The 18,275-nt window shown below is 47.0% G+C and overlaps 1 protein-coding gene across 1 annotated transcript in view; it reads left to right on the top strand.

Annotated features, from left to right (window-relative positions):
* The first annotated feature begins 1,499 nt into the window (after positions 1-1,499).
* si:dkey-43p13.5 (paired mesoderm homeobox protein 1) overlaps positions 1,500-18,275 on the top strand; it is a 44,193-nt gene continuing 27,417 nt past the window's right edge. The window contains exons 1-2 of the mRNA XM_059981140.1: positions 1,500-1,511; positions 1,751-2,015. Of these exons, the coding sequence (XP_059837123.1) occupies positions 1,500-1,511; positions 1,751-2,015 (277 nt within the window). The remainder of the gene's footprint in view (positions 1,512-1,750; positions 2,016-18,275) is intronic.

The following is an 18,275-nucleotide window of genomic DNA, read 5'->3' as shown; positions in this document are numbered from 1 at the left end:
AAGTTAGAAATAGGGCAGATTTCAGTAACAGACAAGAGAAAATCTGAAGATGCCGGAAATCCCATCAACATATACAAGATGCTGGAGGAACTCAGCAGGCCAGGCAGCATCTATGGAGAAGAGTACAGTCGGCGTTTCGGGCTGAGGCCTTTCGGCAGGACTGGAGAGAAAAAAAAAGCCGAGGAGTCCTCAAAGCTCTCCGTTTGTTTCTGAAAACTAACTGATAGACCCACACTGGAGCAAAAACCTTAGCGAGATGAACCTGCCAGTGATAGAATGGGTTAGCCGAGTTGGATAATTTCTTCAACAGGGATTGTTCCAATATCGAGGATGGCGGGTGTGTGTGTGTGTGTGTGTGTGTGTGTGTGTGTGTGTGTGTGTGTGTGTGTGTGTGTGTGTGTCTGTGTGTGTCTGTGTGTGTGTGTGTGTGTGCGTGTGTCTGCGTGTGTGTGTGTCTGTGTGTGTGTCTGTGTGTGTCTGTGTGTGTGTGTCTGTGTGTGTGTGTGTGTGTGTGTCTGTGTGTGTCTGTGTGTGTGTGTCTGTGTGTGTGTCCGTGTGTGTGTGTGTGTGTGTGTGTCTGTGTGTGTGTGTGTGTGTCTGTATGTGTCTGTGTGTGTGTGTGTGTCTGTGTGTGTGTGTGTGTGTCTGTGTGTGTGTGTGTCTGTGTGTGTCTGTGTGTGTGTGTCTGTGTGTGTCTGTGTGTGTGTGTGTGTGTGTCTGTGTGTGTGTGTGTGTGTGTGTGTGTCTGTGTGTGTGTGTCTGTGTGTGTGTGTGTCTGTGTGTGTGTGTGTGTCTGTGTGTGTGTGTCTGTTTGTGTGTGTGTCTGTGTGTGTGTGTGTCTGTGTGTGTCTGTGTGTGTGTGTGTGTGTGTGTGTGTCTGTGTGTGTGTGTGTGTGTGTGTGTGTGTGTGTGTGTGTGTGTGTGTGTGTCTGTGTGTGTGTGTGTGTGTGTGTGTGTGTGTGTTGGTTGGTGGGGGGGATGGTTGCCCTCGCCGGCATTGTCTTGGGTGCAGAGCTCAGGATTAAACCCAGATTGAGTTGAGGATTCAAACAACACACACACACACACACACACACACACACAATATGCTGCAGGAATTCAGCAGGTCGGGCAGCACCTATGGAAAAGAGCAAACGGTCGACGTTTCGGGCCGAGACCTTCCATCACGACTGCAGATTCTCGCTCACATAGGTGGTGGCGAGCGGTCCCGACACGGGGCCGGGCCAGTGGAACCTCGTGGGAGCTGGTCCCTGTCTGAACGGGATGTTCAGCGACCCATTGACAAAGCTGGGCAGAGCACAGCCGGGATTGGTAGAAAACATCGACCATTGAACATCTTGGTAGTGACCAAGGTAACAAGGGCAAGTGGGTGAGGTGATGGGAAACAGGCGTGGAGCTGTGGGACGTTATTAAATCTAGCAGGGCGGGAGATTCGGGGCTGCTTTGACCTGGACAGGGGTTGGATGAGGTGGGGTACCGGGAGGGTTGGGGTGAACGCTATGGCGATGGCTGTGAGTGGATTCGGGGGAGAGGAGAGTTCGCCGGGGTCTTTGCAAAGACGGGAGATGGAGCTGGCGCTATTGACAAAGAAACCCAAGACTCTCAGTTGATTGAAGACTGCTTTGAAGTGTGTAGGAGCCGCGGACTCCGGGCATGACGTGTACCAGAGGGAGTTCACTCCCTGAAGTTAGTTTCAGGTGAATTTCAGTCCCGCCACCCGCTGTCTCCAACACATACCCACCTTGGGCAGGTGGAGCGCAGTCGCACCTCCAGCATGTTCCGTCCCGGACACTCACTGCCCCAGATTCCAGTCGGGATCTTCTCCCAGCACGCGGGGCACATCTGTCCCGTTTTCCCGACCCGAGTCGCCTCTTCCCTGTCGAACGTTCTCTTGCCGCCCGCTCCCATCTTCAGCTATGGGCTGCTCCAAGGCTGTGTACCGCCCGAGCCCTGCAAGCAGGCTCTTCTCCTCGCCACGCAGGCGGCGGGATTGGCCGGAATTACCGACTACCCCGGTAAGAGTGCGGGTTTATGAGAGAGAGGCAGAGGGAGGGGGAAAGAGAGAGAGAGAGAGACAGACAGACAGAGAAAAGGGAGGGGGAGGCAGGTGGGAAAGAGAGAGAGAGGCAGAGTGAAATAGAATCAGGGAGACTGCTAGGGACTATTGGAGTATGCATTTATTAGCATGTCGCTTTAGAGAGAGTGAGTGTTAATACGTGTTCGAGGAAGAAGGAGCGTTAGAGGGTGGATGAGCGCCTTGGAGTGTGACGAGAGTTTTGGGGAGAGTTTAATACAGTGTTTTTGAGTGTTACCGACTTAGAGCTCCTGAATGTTAGAGGGGGTGAAAATTAAAGGGTGTGTATCTTTGGGGGGGGGGGGGAAGGGAGAAGGAGGCTATGGGATTCGGAGAATTTAGGAGTGTGTGAGCTTTATAAATTGATAGAGTATTAGAGTGGTGAAAGAGGGAGTATGTATGTTAGAGAAGGAGGCTACATGAATTTTATAGAGAGACTGAAAGGGCATCGGGAAATATTTTGATAGTGTGCTGTTGAGAGGGGATGTACTGTAAATACCAGGAATCCGTGTTTGCGAATGTGGGTTTGAGAGAGAAGGCGTGAGAATGAGAACGAGAGAAAGGGAGGGAGGGGAGGGGAATGTGCTACCCTTACCCTGCGAATGAGAGACCCGTTTGTGCAAATGTGAAAAGTTGGAGAGATTGGATGAAATATGTGTGTAACTGAGGTGTTTGATGGAGGGGCGGAAATATGTATGTGTGTTTGTATGTATGTGTGTGTATGTGTGTTTGTATGTGAGTGTGTTTGTGTGTATATGTAGTGTGTGTTTGTGACTGTGTGCATTTCATTATGCATGTGTTTGTATGTCTGTATATGTGTGTGTGTGTGTGTGTGTGTGTGTGTGTGTGTGTGTTTGTTGGGTTGGGTGTATTTGTGTGACTATATGGACGTCTCTGTACACATGCATGTGTATGCGTGTGAGGCCGTGTGTTTGAATGTTTGTGACTCTCTGTGAGTGAATATGAGAAAATGTGCCTATGTGTAAATGTGTCAGTGTATATGTGTGAGAGAGAATGTGTAGGGGTGTTCAAATGAGCTTTAAGTGATCAGGGTGGGTAAAGAGATTGTGGGTGAGTGAGGGAGATGGGATATATGTGTGGACTAGTGAGGAGAGAGAGCACTGGAGTGGAAATATATGTGAACGAGAGGAAAATGTAGAGCAGGGATGTTAAGGAATCAGACAACACAAGACATTAACTGCAGAGACAAAGGAGAAAGTGTGGGATGTAGCAACAAAAGGTCAGGAGGTTTGAGAAACTAATGGCCCAGGCGGTGAAGTGTGGATCTCAAGGACGAAGGGCTGGAGTACAGGAGATGTAAAAACTGAAGCATAGAGAGAGAGAGAGAGAGAGAGAGAGAGAGAGAGAGAGAGAGAGAGAAGAAACAAACTTCAAATGACGAGGATGAATGATGAGCTATTGAGGGAGAGCAGAGTGAGTTTTGAGTGAGTGAACTGAGCAGAGAGTGGAGTGAGTTTTGAGTGAGTGAACTGAGCAGAAAGTGGAGTGAGTCTTGAGTGAGTGAACTGAGCAGAAAGTGGAGTGAGTTCTGAGTGAGGGAACTGAGCAGAGAGTGGAGTGAGTTCTGAGTGAGTGAACTGAGCAGAGAGAGGAGTGATTTCTGAGTGAGTGAACTGAGCAGAGAGTGGAGTGAGTTCTGAGTGAGTTTTGAGTGAGTGAACGGAGCAGACAGCAGAGTGAGTTCCGAGTGGGGGAACTGAGCAGAGAGTGGAGTGAGTTCCGAGTGGGGGAACTGAGCAGAGAGTGGAGTGAGTTCTGAGTGAGGGAACTGAGCAGAGAGTGGAGTGAGTTCTGAGTGTGTGAACTGAGAGAGAGTGGAGTGAGTTCTGATTGAGGGAACTGAGCAGAGAGTGGAGTGAGTTCTGAGTGAGGGAACTGAGCAGAGAGTGGAGTGAGTTCTGAGTGAGGGAACTGAGCAGAGAGTGGAGTAAGTTCTGAGTGAGGGAACTGAGTAGAGAGTGGAGTGAGTTCTGAGTGAGGGAACTGAGCCGAGAGTGGAGTGAGTTCTGAGTGAGTGAACTGAGCAGAGAGTGGAGTGAGTTCTGAGTGAGGGAACTGAGCCGAGAGTGGAGTGAGTTCTGAGTGAGTGAACTGAGCAGAGAGTGGAGTGAGTTCTGAGTGTGTGAACTGAGCCGAGAGTGGAGTGAGTTCTGAGTGAGTGAACTGAGCTGAGAGTGGAGTGAGTTCTGAGTGTGTGAACTGAGCCGAGAGTGGAGTGAGTTCTGATTGAGGGAACTGAGCAGAGAGTGGAGTGAGTTCTGAATGAGTGAACTGAGCAGAGAGTGGAGTGAGTTCTGAGTGAGTGAACTGAGCCGAGAGTGTTCTGATTGAGGGAACTGAGCAGAGAGTGGAGTGAGTTCTGAGTGAGGGAACTGAGCAGAGAGTGGAGTGAGTTCTGAGTGAGTGAACTGAGCCGAGAGTGGAGTGAGATCTGATTGAGGGAACTGAGCAGAGAGTGGAGTGAGTTCTGAGTGAGGGAACTGAGCAGAGAGTGGAGTGAGTTCTGAGTGAGGGAACTGAGCAGAGAGTGGAGTGAGTTCTGAGTGAGTGAACTGAGCCGAGAGTGTTCTGATTGAGGGAACTGAGCAGAGAGTGGAGTGAGTTCTGAGTGAGGGAACTGAGCCGAGAGTGGAGTGAGTTCTGAGTGAGTGAACTGAGCCGAGAGTGGAGTGAGTTCTGAGTGAGTGAACTGAGCCGAGAGTGGAGTGAGTTCTGAGTGAGTGAACTGAGCCGAGAGTGGAGTGAGTTCTGAGTGAGTGAACTGAGCCGAGAGTGGAGTGAGTTCTGATTGAGGGAACTGAGCAGAGAGTGGAGTGAGTTCTGAGTGAGGGAACTGAGCGGAGAGTGGAGTGATTTCCGAGTGAGTTCTGAGAGAGTGAACTGAGCAGAGAGTGGAGTGATTTCCGAGTGGGGGAACTGAGCAGAGAGTGGAGTGAGTTCTGATTGAGGGAACTGAGTAGAGAGTGGAGTGAGTTCTGATTGAGGGAACTGAGCAGAGAGTGGAGTGAGTTCTGAGTGAGGGAACTGAGCAGAGAGTGGAGTGAGTTCTGAGTGAGTGAACTGAGCAGAGAGTGGAGTGAGTTCTGAGTGAGTGTACTGAGCAGAGAGTGGAGTGAGTTCTGAATGAGTGAACTGAGCAGAGAGTGGAGTGAGTTCTGATTGAGGGAACTGAGCAGAGAGTGGAGTGAGTTCTGAGTGAGTGTACTGAGCAGAGAGTGGAGTGAGTTCTGAGTGAGTGAACTGAGCCGAGAGTGGAGTGAGTTCTGATTGAGGGAACTGAGCAGAGAGTGGAGTGAGTTCTGATTGAGGGAACTGAGCAGAGAGTGGAGTGAGTTCTGATTGAGGGAACTGAGCAGAGAGTGGAGTGAGTTCTGAGTGAGGGAACTGAGCAGAGAGTGGAGTGAGTTCTGATTGAGTGAACTGAGCAGAGAGTGGAGTGAGTTCTGAGTGTGTGAACTGAGCCGAGAGTGGAGTGAGTTCTGAGTGAGTGAACTGAGCTGAGAGTGGAGTGAGTTCTGAGTGTGTGAACTGAGAGAGAGTGGAGTGAGTTTTGAGTGAGTGAACTGAGCAGAGAGTGGAGTGAGTTCTGATTGAGGGAACTGAGCAGAGAGTGGAGTGAGTTCTGAGTGAGGGAACTGAGCAGAGAGTGGAGTGAGTTCTGAGTGAGTGAACTGAGCTGAGAGTGGAGTGAGTTCTGAGTGTGTGAACTGAGCCGAGAGTGTTCTGATTGAGGGAACTGAGCAGAGAGTGGAGTGAGTTCTGATTGAGGGAACGGAGCCGAGAGTGGAGTGAGTTCTGAGTGAGTGAACTGAGCCGAGAGTGTTCTGATTGAGGGAACTGAGCAGAGAGTGGAGTGAGTTCTGAGTGAGGGAACGGAGCCGAGAGTGGAGTGAGTTCTGAGTGAGTGAACTGAGCCGAGAGTGGAGTGAGTTCTGAGTGAGTGAACTGAGCCGAGAGTGGAGTGAGTTCTGATTGAGGGAACTGAGCAGAGAGTGGAGTGAGTTCTGAGTGAGGGAACTGAGCGGAGAGTGGAGTGATTTCCGAGTGAGTTCTGAGAGAGTGAACTGAGCAGAGAGTGGAGTGATTTCCGAGTGGGGGAACTGAGCAGAGAGTGGAGTGAGTTCTGATTGAGGGAACTGAGCAGAGAGTGGAGTGAGTTCTGATTGAGGGAACTGAGCAGAGAGTGGAGTGAGTTCTGATTGAGGGAACTGAGCAGAGAGTGGAGTGAGTTCTGATTGAGTGAACTGAGCAGAGAGTGGAGTGAGTTCTGATTGAGGGAACTGAGCAGAGAGTGGAGTGAGTTCTGAGTGAGGGAACTGAGCAGAGAGTGGAGTGAGTTCTGAGTGAGGGAACTGAGCAGAGAGTGGAGTGAGTTCTGAGTGAGGGAACTGAGCAGAGAGTGGAGTGAGTTCTGAGTGAGTGAACTGAGCAGAGAGTGGAGTGAGTTCTGAGTGAGGGAACTGAGCAGAGAGTGGAGTGAGTTCTGATTGAGGGAACTGAGCAGAGAGTGGAGTGAGTTCTGATTGAGGGAACTGAGCAGAGAGTGGAGTGAGTTCTGAGTGAGGGAACTGAGCAGAGAGTGGAGTGAGTTCTGAGTGAGTGAACTGAGCCGAGAGTGTTCTGATTGAGGGAACTGAGCAGAGAGTGGAGTGAGTTCTGAGTGAGGGAACTGAGCAGAGAGTGGAGTGAGTTCTGAGTGAGGGAACTGAGCAGAGAGTGGAGTGAGTTCTGAGTGAGTGAACTGAGCCGAGAGTGGAGTGAGTTCTGAGTGAGGGAACTGAGCAGAGAGCGGAGTGAGTTCTGAGTGAGTGTACTGAGCAGAGAGTGGAGTGAGTTCTGAGTGAGGGAACTGAGCAGAGAGTGGAGTGAGTTCTGAGTGAGGGAACTGAGCAGAGAGTGGAGTGAGTTCTGAGTGAGTGAACTGAGCCGAGAGTGGAGTGAGTTCTGAGTGAGGGAACTGAGCAGAAAGCGGAGTGAGTTCTGAGTGAGTGAACTGAGCAGAGAGTGGAGTGAGTTCTGAGTGAGTGAACTGAGCCGAGAGTGGAGTGAGTTCTGATTGAGGGAACTGAGCAGAGAGTGGAGTGAGTTCTGAGTGAGTGTACTGAGCAGAGAGTGGAGTGAGTTCTGATTGAGTGAACTGAGCAGAGAGTGGAGTGAGTTCTGAGTGAGTGAACTGAGCCGAGAGTGGAGTGAGTTCTGATTGAGGGAACTGAGCAGAGAGTGGAGTGAGTTCTGAGTGAGGGAACTGAGCAGAGAGTGGAGTGAGTTCTGAGTGAGTGAACTGAGCCGAGAGTGTTCTGAGTGAGTGAACTGAGCCGAGAGTGGAGTGAGTTCTGATTGAGGGAACTGAGCAGAGAGTGGAGTGAGTTCTGATTGAGGGAACTGAGCAGAGAGTGGAGTGAGTTCTGATTGAGGGAACTGAGCAGAGAGTGGAGTGAGTTCTGAGTGAGGGAACTGAGCAGAGAGTGGAGTGAGTTCTGAGTGAGTGAACTGAGCCGAGAGTGTTCTGATTGAGGGAACTGAGCAGAGAGTGGAGTGAGTTCTGAGTGAGGGAACTGAGCAGAGAGTGGAGTGAGTTCTGAGTGAGGGAACTGAGCAGAGAGTGGAGTGAGTTCTGAGTGAGTGAACTGAGCCGAGAGTGGAGTGAGTTCTGAGTGAGGGAACTGAGCAGAGAGTGGAGTGAGTTCTGAGTGAGTGAACTGAGCAGAGAGTGGAGTGAGTTCTGAGTGAGTGAACTGAGCCGAGAGTGGAGTGAGTTCTGAGTGAGTGAACTGAGCCGAGAGTGGAGTGATTTCCGAGTGAGTTCTGAGAGAGTGAACTGAGCCGAGAGTGGAGTGAGTTCTGAGTGGGGGAACTGAGCCGAGAGTGGAGTGAGTTCTGAGTGAGGGAACTGAGCAGAAAGCGGAGTGAGTTCTGAGTGAGTGAACTGAGCAGAGAGTGGAGTGAGTTCTGAGTGAGTGAACTGAGCCGAGAGTGGAGTGAGTTCTGAGTGAGTGAACTGAGCCGAGAGTGGAGTGAGTTCTGAGTGAGGGAACTGAGCAGAGAGTGGAGTGAGTTCTGAGTGAGGGAACTGAGCAGAGAGCGGAGTGAGTTCTGAGTGAGTGTACTGAGCAGAGAGCGGAGTGAGTTCTGAGTGAGTGAACTGAGCCGAGAGTGGAGTGAGTTCTGAGTGAGGGAACTGAGCAGAGAGCGGAGTGAGTTCTGAGTGAGTGTACTGAGCAGAGAGTGGAGTGAGTTCTGAGTGAGTGAACTGAGCCGAGAGTGGAGTGAGTTCTGAGTGAGGGAACTGAGCAGAGAGCGGAGTGAGTTCTGAGTGAGTGTACTGAGCAGAGAGCGGAGTGAGTTCTGAGTGAGGGAACTGAGCAGAGAGTGGAGTGAGTTCTGAGTGAGTGAACTGAGCCGAGAGAGGAGTGAGTTCTGAGTGAGTGAACTGAGCCGAGAGTGGAGTGAGTTCTGATTGAGGGAACTGAGCAGAGAGTGGAGTGAGTTCTGATTGAGGGAACTGAGTAGAGAGTGGAGTGAGTTCTGATTGAGGGAACTGAGTAGAGAGTGGAGTGAGTTCTGATTGAGGGAACTGAGCCGAGAGTGGAGTGAGTTCTGAGTGAGGGAACTGAGCCGAGAGTGGAGTGAGTTCTGAGTGAGGGAACTGAGCAGAGAGCGGAGTGAGTTCTGAGTGAGTGTACTGAGCAGAGAGCGGAGTGAGTTCTGAGTGAGGGAACTGAGCAGAGAGTGGAGTGAGTTCTGAGTGAGTGAACTGAGCCGAGAGAGGAGTGAGTTCTGAGTGAGTGAACTGAGCCGAGAGTGGAGTGAGTTCTGATTGAGGGAACTGAGCAGAGAGTGGAGTGAGTTCTGATTGAGGGAACTGAGTAGAGAGTGGAGTGAGTTCTGATTGAGGGAACTGAGCAGAAAGTGGAGTGAGTTCTGAGTGAGTTCTGAGAGAGTGAACTGAGCAGAGAGTGTGGTGAACGTCCTGTGGATAAACAGACAAGTCTTTACCCAGTGGGTGGTAGGTGCCAGGACCTGGCTGCCAAGGTTAGTGGTGGAAGCAGATGGATTAGAGGCTTTTAAGAGGGACTCGATGCTGCCGTGATTTGTGGGTATGTGATCTAAGGAAACATTGACAAACTTGAGTTGTTCTCCCTAGACCATTGGAGCCTGAGTGCAGACCTGATAGAGATCCATGAAATGCTGTGAGACTATAGAGAATCAGAATCTTTTCTGCAGGCCAGAAATATTTCTTGGTTGAGGGTAGGTGGAAGGTTAAAGATCAGAATCAGGTTTCATATTACTGGCATATGTCATAATATTTTTTGTTTTGTGGCAGAAAAACATTGCAGTACATAATAAAAACTGTAAAATTACATTATGTATATATAAAAAAATCCCATTAAATACATATTGCAAAAAGAGAGGGCAAAATACTGAGGTATTCAGATATTTGATGGCAGAGGGAAAGAAACTGTTTCTGAACCACTGATTGTGTGTCTTTAGGCCTCTGTTCCTTCTCCTTGATGGTATCAATGAGACGAGGACATGTCCCGATTGATAGGTGTCCTTAATGATCGATGCCACCTTTTTGAGGCATCACCTTTTGAAGATGTCCTCGAAGCTGGGGAGGCTGGTGCCCATGATAGAGCTGGCAGAGTTTACAACTTTCTATAGCCTTTTCTGATCCTCTGTAATGGGCCTTCCTTACCAGAGGGTGTTACGGCCTGTTAGAATAACCCTCCACAGTACACCTGTCAAAATTTGCAAGTGTCTTCAGTGATAAACCAGTTCTCCACAAGTTCCTAATGAAATATAGCTGCTGTCACACCTTCTTTGTAATTGCATTGATATGTTGGGCCCAGGATAGACCCTCAGAAATGTTGACACACAAGAACTTGAAACTACTGATCCTTTCCTCTTCTGATCCATCAATGAGGGCTGGTGTCTATTCCCTTGATTTCTCCTTCCTGGAGTCCACTATCACTCCTTGGTCTTACTGACATTGACTGCAAGGTTGTTTCTGTGATCTATCCCACTCCTTCTCATCACCATCAAAAATTCTGCCAACTATAGCTGTGTCATTGGAATATTTATAGATGGCATTTGAGCTGTGCCCAGCCACACAATCACGAGGTGGGCCAGTGTTGATTGTCATTAATGAGGAGATGTTGTTTCTGATCTGAACTGACTGTTCTCCCAGTGAGGAAGTCAAGGAACTGTTTGCAGAGGGAGGTACAGATGCCCAGGTTTTGGAACTTGTTGGTTAGAACTAAGGGTATGATTGTGTTGAACACTGAGCTGTAATCAATAAAGAGCAGCCTGATGTAAGAATTACTACTGTCCAGGTGATCCAAAGCTGAGTGGAGAGCCAGTGAGATTGCATCCGCTGTAGACCTAGGTAAATTGTAGCTGATCCATGTCCTTACTTAGGCAGGAGTTGGTTCTATCCATGGCCAAGCTCTCCAAGTGTTTCAAAGCAGAGGGTATGAGAGCCACTGGGTGATAGTCATTGAGGCAGCTCACCCTGCTCTTCTTGGGCACTGGTATGATTGTCAGTCTTTTAAAGAGGGTGGGAACCTCCAACTGCAGTAGTGAGAAACTGAAGATGTCCTTGAACACTCCTGCCGGTTGGTTGGCACATCTTTTCAGTGCCCTAACAGGTACATACATCATTGGGGCCTGATGCCTTGTGAGGCTTCACCTTCTTGAAAGATGTTCTGACGTCGACCTCCATGACAGAGATCACAGGTCACCAAATGCTGCAGGGATCCTCATAGCTGTAGTTTTATTTTCCCTTTCAAAGTGTAAATAAAAGGCTTTGAGCTCATTTCGGAGTGAAGCATCATAGCCATTCACAATGTTTGGTTTTGCTTTGTAGGAAGTAATGGCCTGCAAACCCTAGCAGAGCCGACATACATCGATCCTGTCTCTAACCTCAATTGGAACTGTTTTCTCGCCCTTAAAATAGACTTCCTTAGGTCATACCTGGACTTCTTGTACAGTTCCGGATCACCAGTCTTGAATGCCGTAGATCAAGCCCTCAGCAGACTGCAAATCTCCTCGCTCAACCATGGCTTTTGGTTTGGGTATGTCCAGTATGTTCTCGAAGGCACGGATTCATCCACACAGGTCTTGATATTGGTGAAGTCAGTGACAACTGTGGTGTATTCATTCTGACTAGAAGCTGACTAGCCAATAATATAAAGCAGGATACCAAAAGTTTTTTTTTCAGTTATATATAAAGTAAAAGGGAGGTGAGAGTTGATATTGGACCACTGGAAAATGATGCTGGTGAGATAGTAACGGCGGATGAAGACATGGCAGATGAACTTAATGGGTACTTTAGATCTGTCTTCACTGTGGAAGACACTAGCAGTGTGCTAGAGGTCCGTGATTGTCGGGGAGCAGGAGTGAGTGCCATTACTATTACAAAGGAAAATGTGCTAGGCAAATTCCAAGGTCTTAAGGTGGATAAGTCATCTGGACCAGATGGACTACATACCAGGATCCTGAGAATGGTTACTGAAGAGATAACAGATGCATTCGTCATGATATTTCAAGAATTGCTTGATTCTGGCATGGTCCTGGAAGACTGGAAGATTACAAGTATCACTCCACTCTTTAAGAAGGCAAAAGAAAGGAAATTATAGGCTAATTAGCCTAACCACAGAGGTTGGGAAAGTGTTGGAGACTATTATTAAGGATGAGGTTTTGAGGTACTTGGAGACTAATGATAAAATAAGTCAAAGTCAGCATGGTTTCTGTGAAGGGAAATCTTGCCTGACAAATCTGTTGGAGTTCTTTGAGGACGTAACAAGCAGAATGGACAAAGGAGAGGTAGTGGATGCCATTTACTTGGATTTTCAGAAGGCATTTGATAAGGTGCCACACGAGGCTGCTTAACAAGATAAAATCCTATCATGTTACAGGAAAGATGCTGGCATGGATAGTAGACTGGCTGATGAGCAGGAGGCAGCAAGTGGGAATAAAGGGGACCTTTTCTGGTTGGCTGTCGGTGACTAGTGGTGTTCGTCGGGGGTTAGCTTTTCACCTTGTTTTTTTCACCAATTCAGAGAATGGAATTGATGACTTTGTGGTAAGGTTTGCCTATGATATGAAGACAGGTGGAGGGGTAGGTAGTGCTGACGAAGCAATGCAATTGCAGCAGGACTTAGACAAATTGGAAGAATGGGCAAAAAGGTGTCAGCTGTTTTGGGCCTCATATCTCAGGACATGTTGTCATTGGAGAGAGTCCAGAGGAGCCTCACGATGATGATTGCAAAAATGAAGGGGTTAACAATGAGGAGTGTTTGGTAGCTTTGCGTGGCTGTGGGGGTATCCAGAACAAGAGGGCACAGCCTCAAAATTGAGGGGTGACCCTCTTGATCAGAGGTAAGGAGGAATTTTTTTAGCCAGAGGGTAGTAAATGTGTGGAATGCTATGGCACAGACTGTGGTGGAGGCCAAGTCTGTGTGCATTTTTAAGGCGGAAGTTGATCGCTTCCTGATCGGTTGGGGCATCAAAACAAATGACAAGAAACAGGTGTATGGGGTTGAGCGGGATCCGGGATCAGCCATTGCAGACTCAATGGGCTGAATGGCCTAATTCTGCCTTTATGCCTTATGGTCTTATAATGGGTAGGGCAAGCTTTTATTTTGCAAAGATGGGTGGGTGTCTGAAATGGGTTTCCGGGGTAGTAGTGGAAGAAGGCATTTTAGGTGGAGTTTAAGAGGCTTTGAGAAGGACACATGAAGATGAAGGGATTGGAGGGATATGGATGATACACGGGTTAGTATAAATTGTCATCAAGGTAGGCACAATATCGTGGGCTGAAGGGTCTGTTCAGAGCTGCTCTGTTCTATGTTCAGTGTAGAACGAGGGAATGAAGGTACAGTATAGGGATCATGTATCGGCAGAAGAGACTTAGCTGAATTTGATATTGTTTGGCACAGTCATTGTGAGCTGAAGGGTCGTACGGTTCTACATTCTACCAGTGTAGAGAACAGCAGGGGACAGGAAAGAGGGAACAGGAAGCGGGTGAACCAAGTGAACAAATAGCAGAAAGGGAATGGAGTGAGACAACAGAGAATACAATGCGGAGAAAGAGAGTCAATAGGTGGGGTGAAATTGATGGAGGCTGGAGTGGTAGGAGTCAGGTGAACGCAAAATTACGTGAAAATAGAGTTGAAAGGACAGAAAGTAAGGATGTGGCCATTAGGAGAGAGCTCAGTGAACAGACATGGGTAAACAGAGAGAAGAACAAAGAAAGAGGGTACTGAACGATGAAGGGGGTGAATGGAGAGGGCATGGAAATGGAGTGAGAAAAAGGTTAGTGAGTGGAGGGTGGTCAGAATGGTTGGGATTTTAGAATGAGCAAAACCAGGAGTGAGCAGAACAGGGTGTGAGCAGAGAGGGGACTGGGCAGAAAGAGGATACAGATTGTGTATTGAACGGAGAACAGAGTGAACCCAAAGTATGCGAATGAAGCTGTGTGTGAATACCGAGGAGAATAAATAGTGAATGGAATGAGAGGGAAAAGAGTGGAGAATGGAGAAATTAGTTTATTGTCTGCAGACACCAGTTCTTCTCGAGCAGGGGTTCCCAACCCTTTTTGTGCCGTGGACCCTCACCATTATCCGAGGAGTCTGTGGACCCCATCCTAGACCTTTAAAGACTTCTGTTATCCAGAATTATGATAGGTGTGCGAATGAAATACGGCAAATCATTTACTGTGAGCTCTTTCCCTTAATGACTACTGATATAATTTTGTACCATTTCAAATCCATTTCCAAAACGTTTCAGGTCAACAGCATTTTATTAGAACTTTATACCCCTGTCTGATGTTTTCTTTTCCTTTGGCTTCAATGGAAAATAAAATTGGGCCAGTAATAAATGGGCTTTCCATTTGCTGTTGTGTGTTGTGCATTACCAGACAAAGAAAAACTTACAGTGTCTGGTTTAAGCAGTGCAGACTCTTCTCTGTCTGTTTTATTTTCTTTTATGCTCATTTTTCATTTTTTGCACCTTATCTGTTGTGTATCCTATCTCTGTACTTTACATTTTAATAATAGTTTTCTTTTAAGTATGGTTTATATTTTGTTTCCAGTGCTTTTCACCTTTGATCAGTTTAATTTCTGCTGGAGAATGTAAGTGTTTTTATTTGTTGTGATAAAGTCAGAATTTTCTGCAAGTTTCAGTTCAGTATGTTAAGCAGCATCTGTGGAGAGAGAGGCAGAATTAACATTTGGATCTGACCCAAAATGTTAACTCTTTCTTTCTCTACAGATGCTACTTGACCTGCCGAGTGTTTCAAGCATTTTCTGCTTTTTTTATTAGGTTTCTGTTATACGCATTTTTTACTTTAGATTTATTTCCGAAAGTGAGTTCGTATCTGTTTGAAGTTTCATGCGTTGCCTGCCTCATGTTTACATCTCTTGGTCCATTTGGTCTAATGCATTTTATTGGATGTTTCATTCTTCACGAACCTGTAATATATTTCATTCAGTATATATCTCTTCTATCTTTTCACTTTAATCTTACTTACTGTTCTCTCTGTTTATTTCTTGCAGCTGATCGACTATATTTTACTTCCTTTTTTATTCAATCAATTCTCCACTTCATCAGCTCCATATTATTTTGATCACTATATTATAACTAATTCATACAATACCTGAATCTGATATTTTATCACAGTTTATATTTCCTTTTTTTTAACACTTTAGTCTTAAAATATATCGCTTGATGAGTGTTATATGAATTATATTTTGCATTTTGATCATTGTGTTTGAATGTTTTATCTTTTGTATTAAAGAATATAGAACATTACAACAGAGTACAGTCCCTTCAGCCCATGATGTTGTACCAAACTTTTAACCTATTCTAAGATTAATCTAACCTTTCTTTCATCTAAGTGCCAGTCTGAGAATATGTTAAAGTCCCTAATCTATCTGCCTCTACCACCATGCCCAACAGTGTGTTCCTTGCACCCACCACTCTCTATGTAAAAACTCTACCTCTGACATCCCCATTATACTTTCTTCCAATCACCTTGAAACACCTTAACCGCCTTGTATTAGCCATTTCTACTCCTGGGAAAACATCTCTAGATGTCCACTTTACCTTTGCCTCTTATCATCTTGTGCACCTCCATCAAGCCATCTTTCATTCAACTTTTCTCCAAGGGGAAAAGCCTTAGGTCATTCAACCTACACTCACAAGACATGCTCTTTAATCCAGGCAACCTCCTGGTAAATCTCCTCTGCATCTACATCCTACTATAATGAGGCAACCAGAAATGAACCACAGTTTGATAGATCTGCAACTTTACTTCCTGGCTCTTGAACTCAATCCCCCCAACTAATGAAGGCCAACACACTATATGCCTTCTTAAGCACCCTCTCATCTTTGTGGGACAACCTTGAGGAATCTATGGACATGGATCCCAAGATCTATCTGTTCCTCCATACTGTTAGAATCCTATCTGTAACACTTAACCAACAGGCTGGTATATGTCTAGGGGAAAAGGAGATCCAGCCACACACCAATCCCACCTCCCATACACGCAGGTGCTGTGAGAATCAAGTTTATGTCTCGTGCCCGCACACAGTATCAAATTCACACCAGATACCATTATGAAATACACTTTAAAGAGTTTACTAAAACTAAAAGAGTACTAGGCAATACAATATATAGGAAAAAAAAGAAAAAGCAAAAGGCGCCAACTTATCAAAGTTCAGTCAGTTTAGTGCACATTGTTGGAGCACAACCATCGAACCATTCGACCCCTCGTCGCTTGCCTCCGACCTCCAAGTCTTCGCACCCGGGACCACCCCTGGTGGTCAACCAAGCAGTGCAGCGCACGTCCACCTTCCTCGGCGTCTTCCTCTTGACTCTCTCGAAAACCTGCGAAACCCCCCCCCAAGTTCCCAGCCTCACAAGACAAAATAACATTCCCCATTGGTTAACAAATGAATACAATCCCCATATCAGCAAGTCTAAAGCTAAACAACTGCGAGAGAAACACTTATCAGACAAAGAAGCATTCCTACTCATAACAAACCAAAGAAGCCATTTTGAGTCACATACACAAGACATTGTACATATCATTAAGCTTTTAAAATGTGTCACATCACATGTCTCCAGTGTGAACTCCATCTGTAAATTTTCAACCCAATTCTGCATCCTATCAATGTTCCGTTGTATCCTACGACAACCAGAGGTTCCCGTGGTCACTGATCTCCAGGCAGAATAATCTCCATCTACTACACATTCTACCTTATATGGGCAAGCCAATGCCAAATCCATATAGTTAAGTTTCCCTGTATGATATTCTCTTGATTTTCTTATGAGCTCTCATGGCAAACCTTATCAAAAGCCTTACCAAAGTCCATACACACCACATCCACTGCTCTAGCTTCATCAATTTGTTTTGTTGCTTCTTCAAAGTATTCAATCAGGCTGCCTCTCACAAAGCCATGCTGGCTAACCCTCATCACACTATGCTTCTCTAAATGCTTGTAAATTCTTTCCAATAGCTTTCCCACCAATGAAATAAGACTCATTGTCTATAATTCCCAAGGTTATCAGTATTATCTTCCTGAACAAAGGAATAATATTTGGAATTACTCTTGTGGCCAGTGAGGACGCAAAGATTAATACCAAAGGTGCAGCAGTCTCACACAGCAACCTGGAGTACATGCCATTCGGCCCCAGGGCTATCCTAATGCTTCTCGAGCACATCCTCCTTTCTGCTGGGACTGGGACAAACAGTCCATGAGCGGGGTGGGTGGGATCTTTCATGATAATGCTAGCCTTTTTCTGTACGCATGCCCTTGATGGTGCCTAGATTGGTATTGGTGATGTGCCGGGCAGTTCTGGCAGCCTGTTGCGGAGCTTTCCTATCCGCTGCATGCGTTATGGTTCTACACAGCGATGCAGGATGTTCAGATGCTCTGTGTATATATAGAAAGATATAAGTATTGCTTTGCATACTCCAGCTCTCTTCTGCTTCCTCAGAAAGTAGAGGCGTTGGTGACATTTTTTGATTGTGTAGGACATAGAACATAGAACATAAAACATGGAAATTTACAGCACATCACAGGCCCTTCGGCCCATAATGTTGTGCCAGCCATGTAACCTACTCACGAAGCTGCCTAGAATTTTCCATCTTCTGGGACCACGAGAGGTTGTGCGCGATGTGCACTCCCAGGAGTTTGAAACTGTTCACAGTTTCCTCTGCAGTACCACTGATGTAAAGAGGGGTAGGAGTGGAGCGGGTTCTCCTGAATTTGATATCCATCTCCTTTGTCTTGTTGACTTTGAGGAAGAGCTGATCAGCCTGGCGCCAGGCCTCGAAATCTTCCACCTCACCTCCTTTGGCCTTCTCATCGTTGGTGATGACCCCACCACTGTCGTGTCATCAGCAAACTCGGCAGTACAATTACTCAGCTGCTTGGCTGTTTGGCCGTGCAGTCATGTGTGAGCAGGGTGTGCAGCAATGGGCTCAGCAAACAGCCCGGGGGGGGGGCAGCCATGCTGAGGATCATGGGGAGGGAGGAGCTGTTGCTAGAAAGTCCAACACCCAGCTGTGCAGTGGAGAGGAGTTTGTTCACCAAGCTTTGTTTGTCCAATAGTTTTGAATGCTGAACTGAAATCCAGAATCAGCATTCTGACCAAAGAGTACTTGTTTTCTCAGTGTGTCAGATCCAGGTGTATGACAAATGCTATAACATCTGTTGTAGAGTGGTTCTGTTGGTAAGCAAGTTGATGAGCGTCCATTGCTGCAGGAAAGGAGTTTTTGATGTGTGTCATTACCAGCTGTTGAAAGCACTTCCTGATGACTGGCATCAATGCCACTGGGCAGCAGTTGGCAGGTTCTGAAGGTGTCGGGTTCCTTGGTACAGGGATGGTTGTGGCTGATTTAAAACAGGTGGGTACAGCAGTCTGGATGAGTGAAGTGTTGAAGATGTCAGTGAGCTGGTTTGCACACTCAGCCTGGGAAGTTGTCTGGCCTGGCAGCCTTACTGGGGTTGAATCTCTGCAGAGTCATTCTACAGAGGGGGCAGCTTTTGTGGCCAGCGTTGTGTTGCATGCCTCAAAGTGTGCATAAAGGATGTTTGGAGTGACAGGGAGGGAGGCGTCGCTGATGCAGTTAACACTGTTTCTCCTTGCATAGTCAGTCGTGTCCTTGATC

This window comes from Hypanus sabinus, chromosome 9 (genome assembly GCF_030144855.1).
Source record: "Hypanus sabinus isolate sHypSab1 chromosome 9, sHypSab1.hap1, whole genome shotgun sequence".
Classification (NCBI taxonomy): Eukaryota; Metazoa; Chordata; class Chondrichthyes; order Myliobatiformes; family Dasyatidae; genus Hypanus; species Hypanus sabinus.
This window is presented reverse-complemented; position numbering and strand designations above follow the sequence as displayed.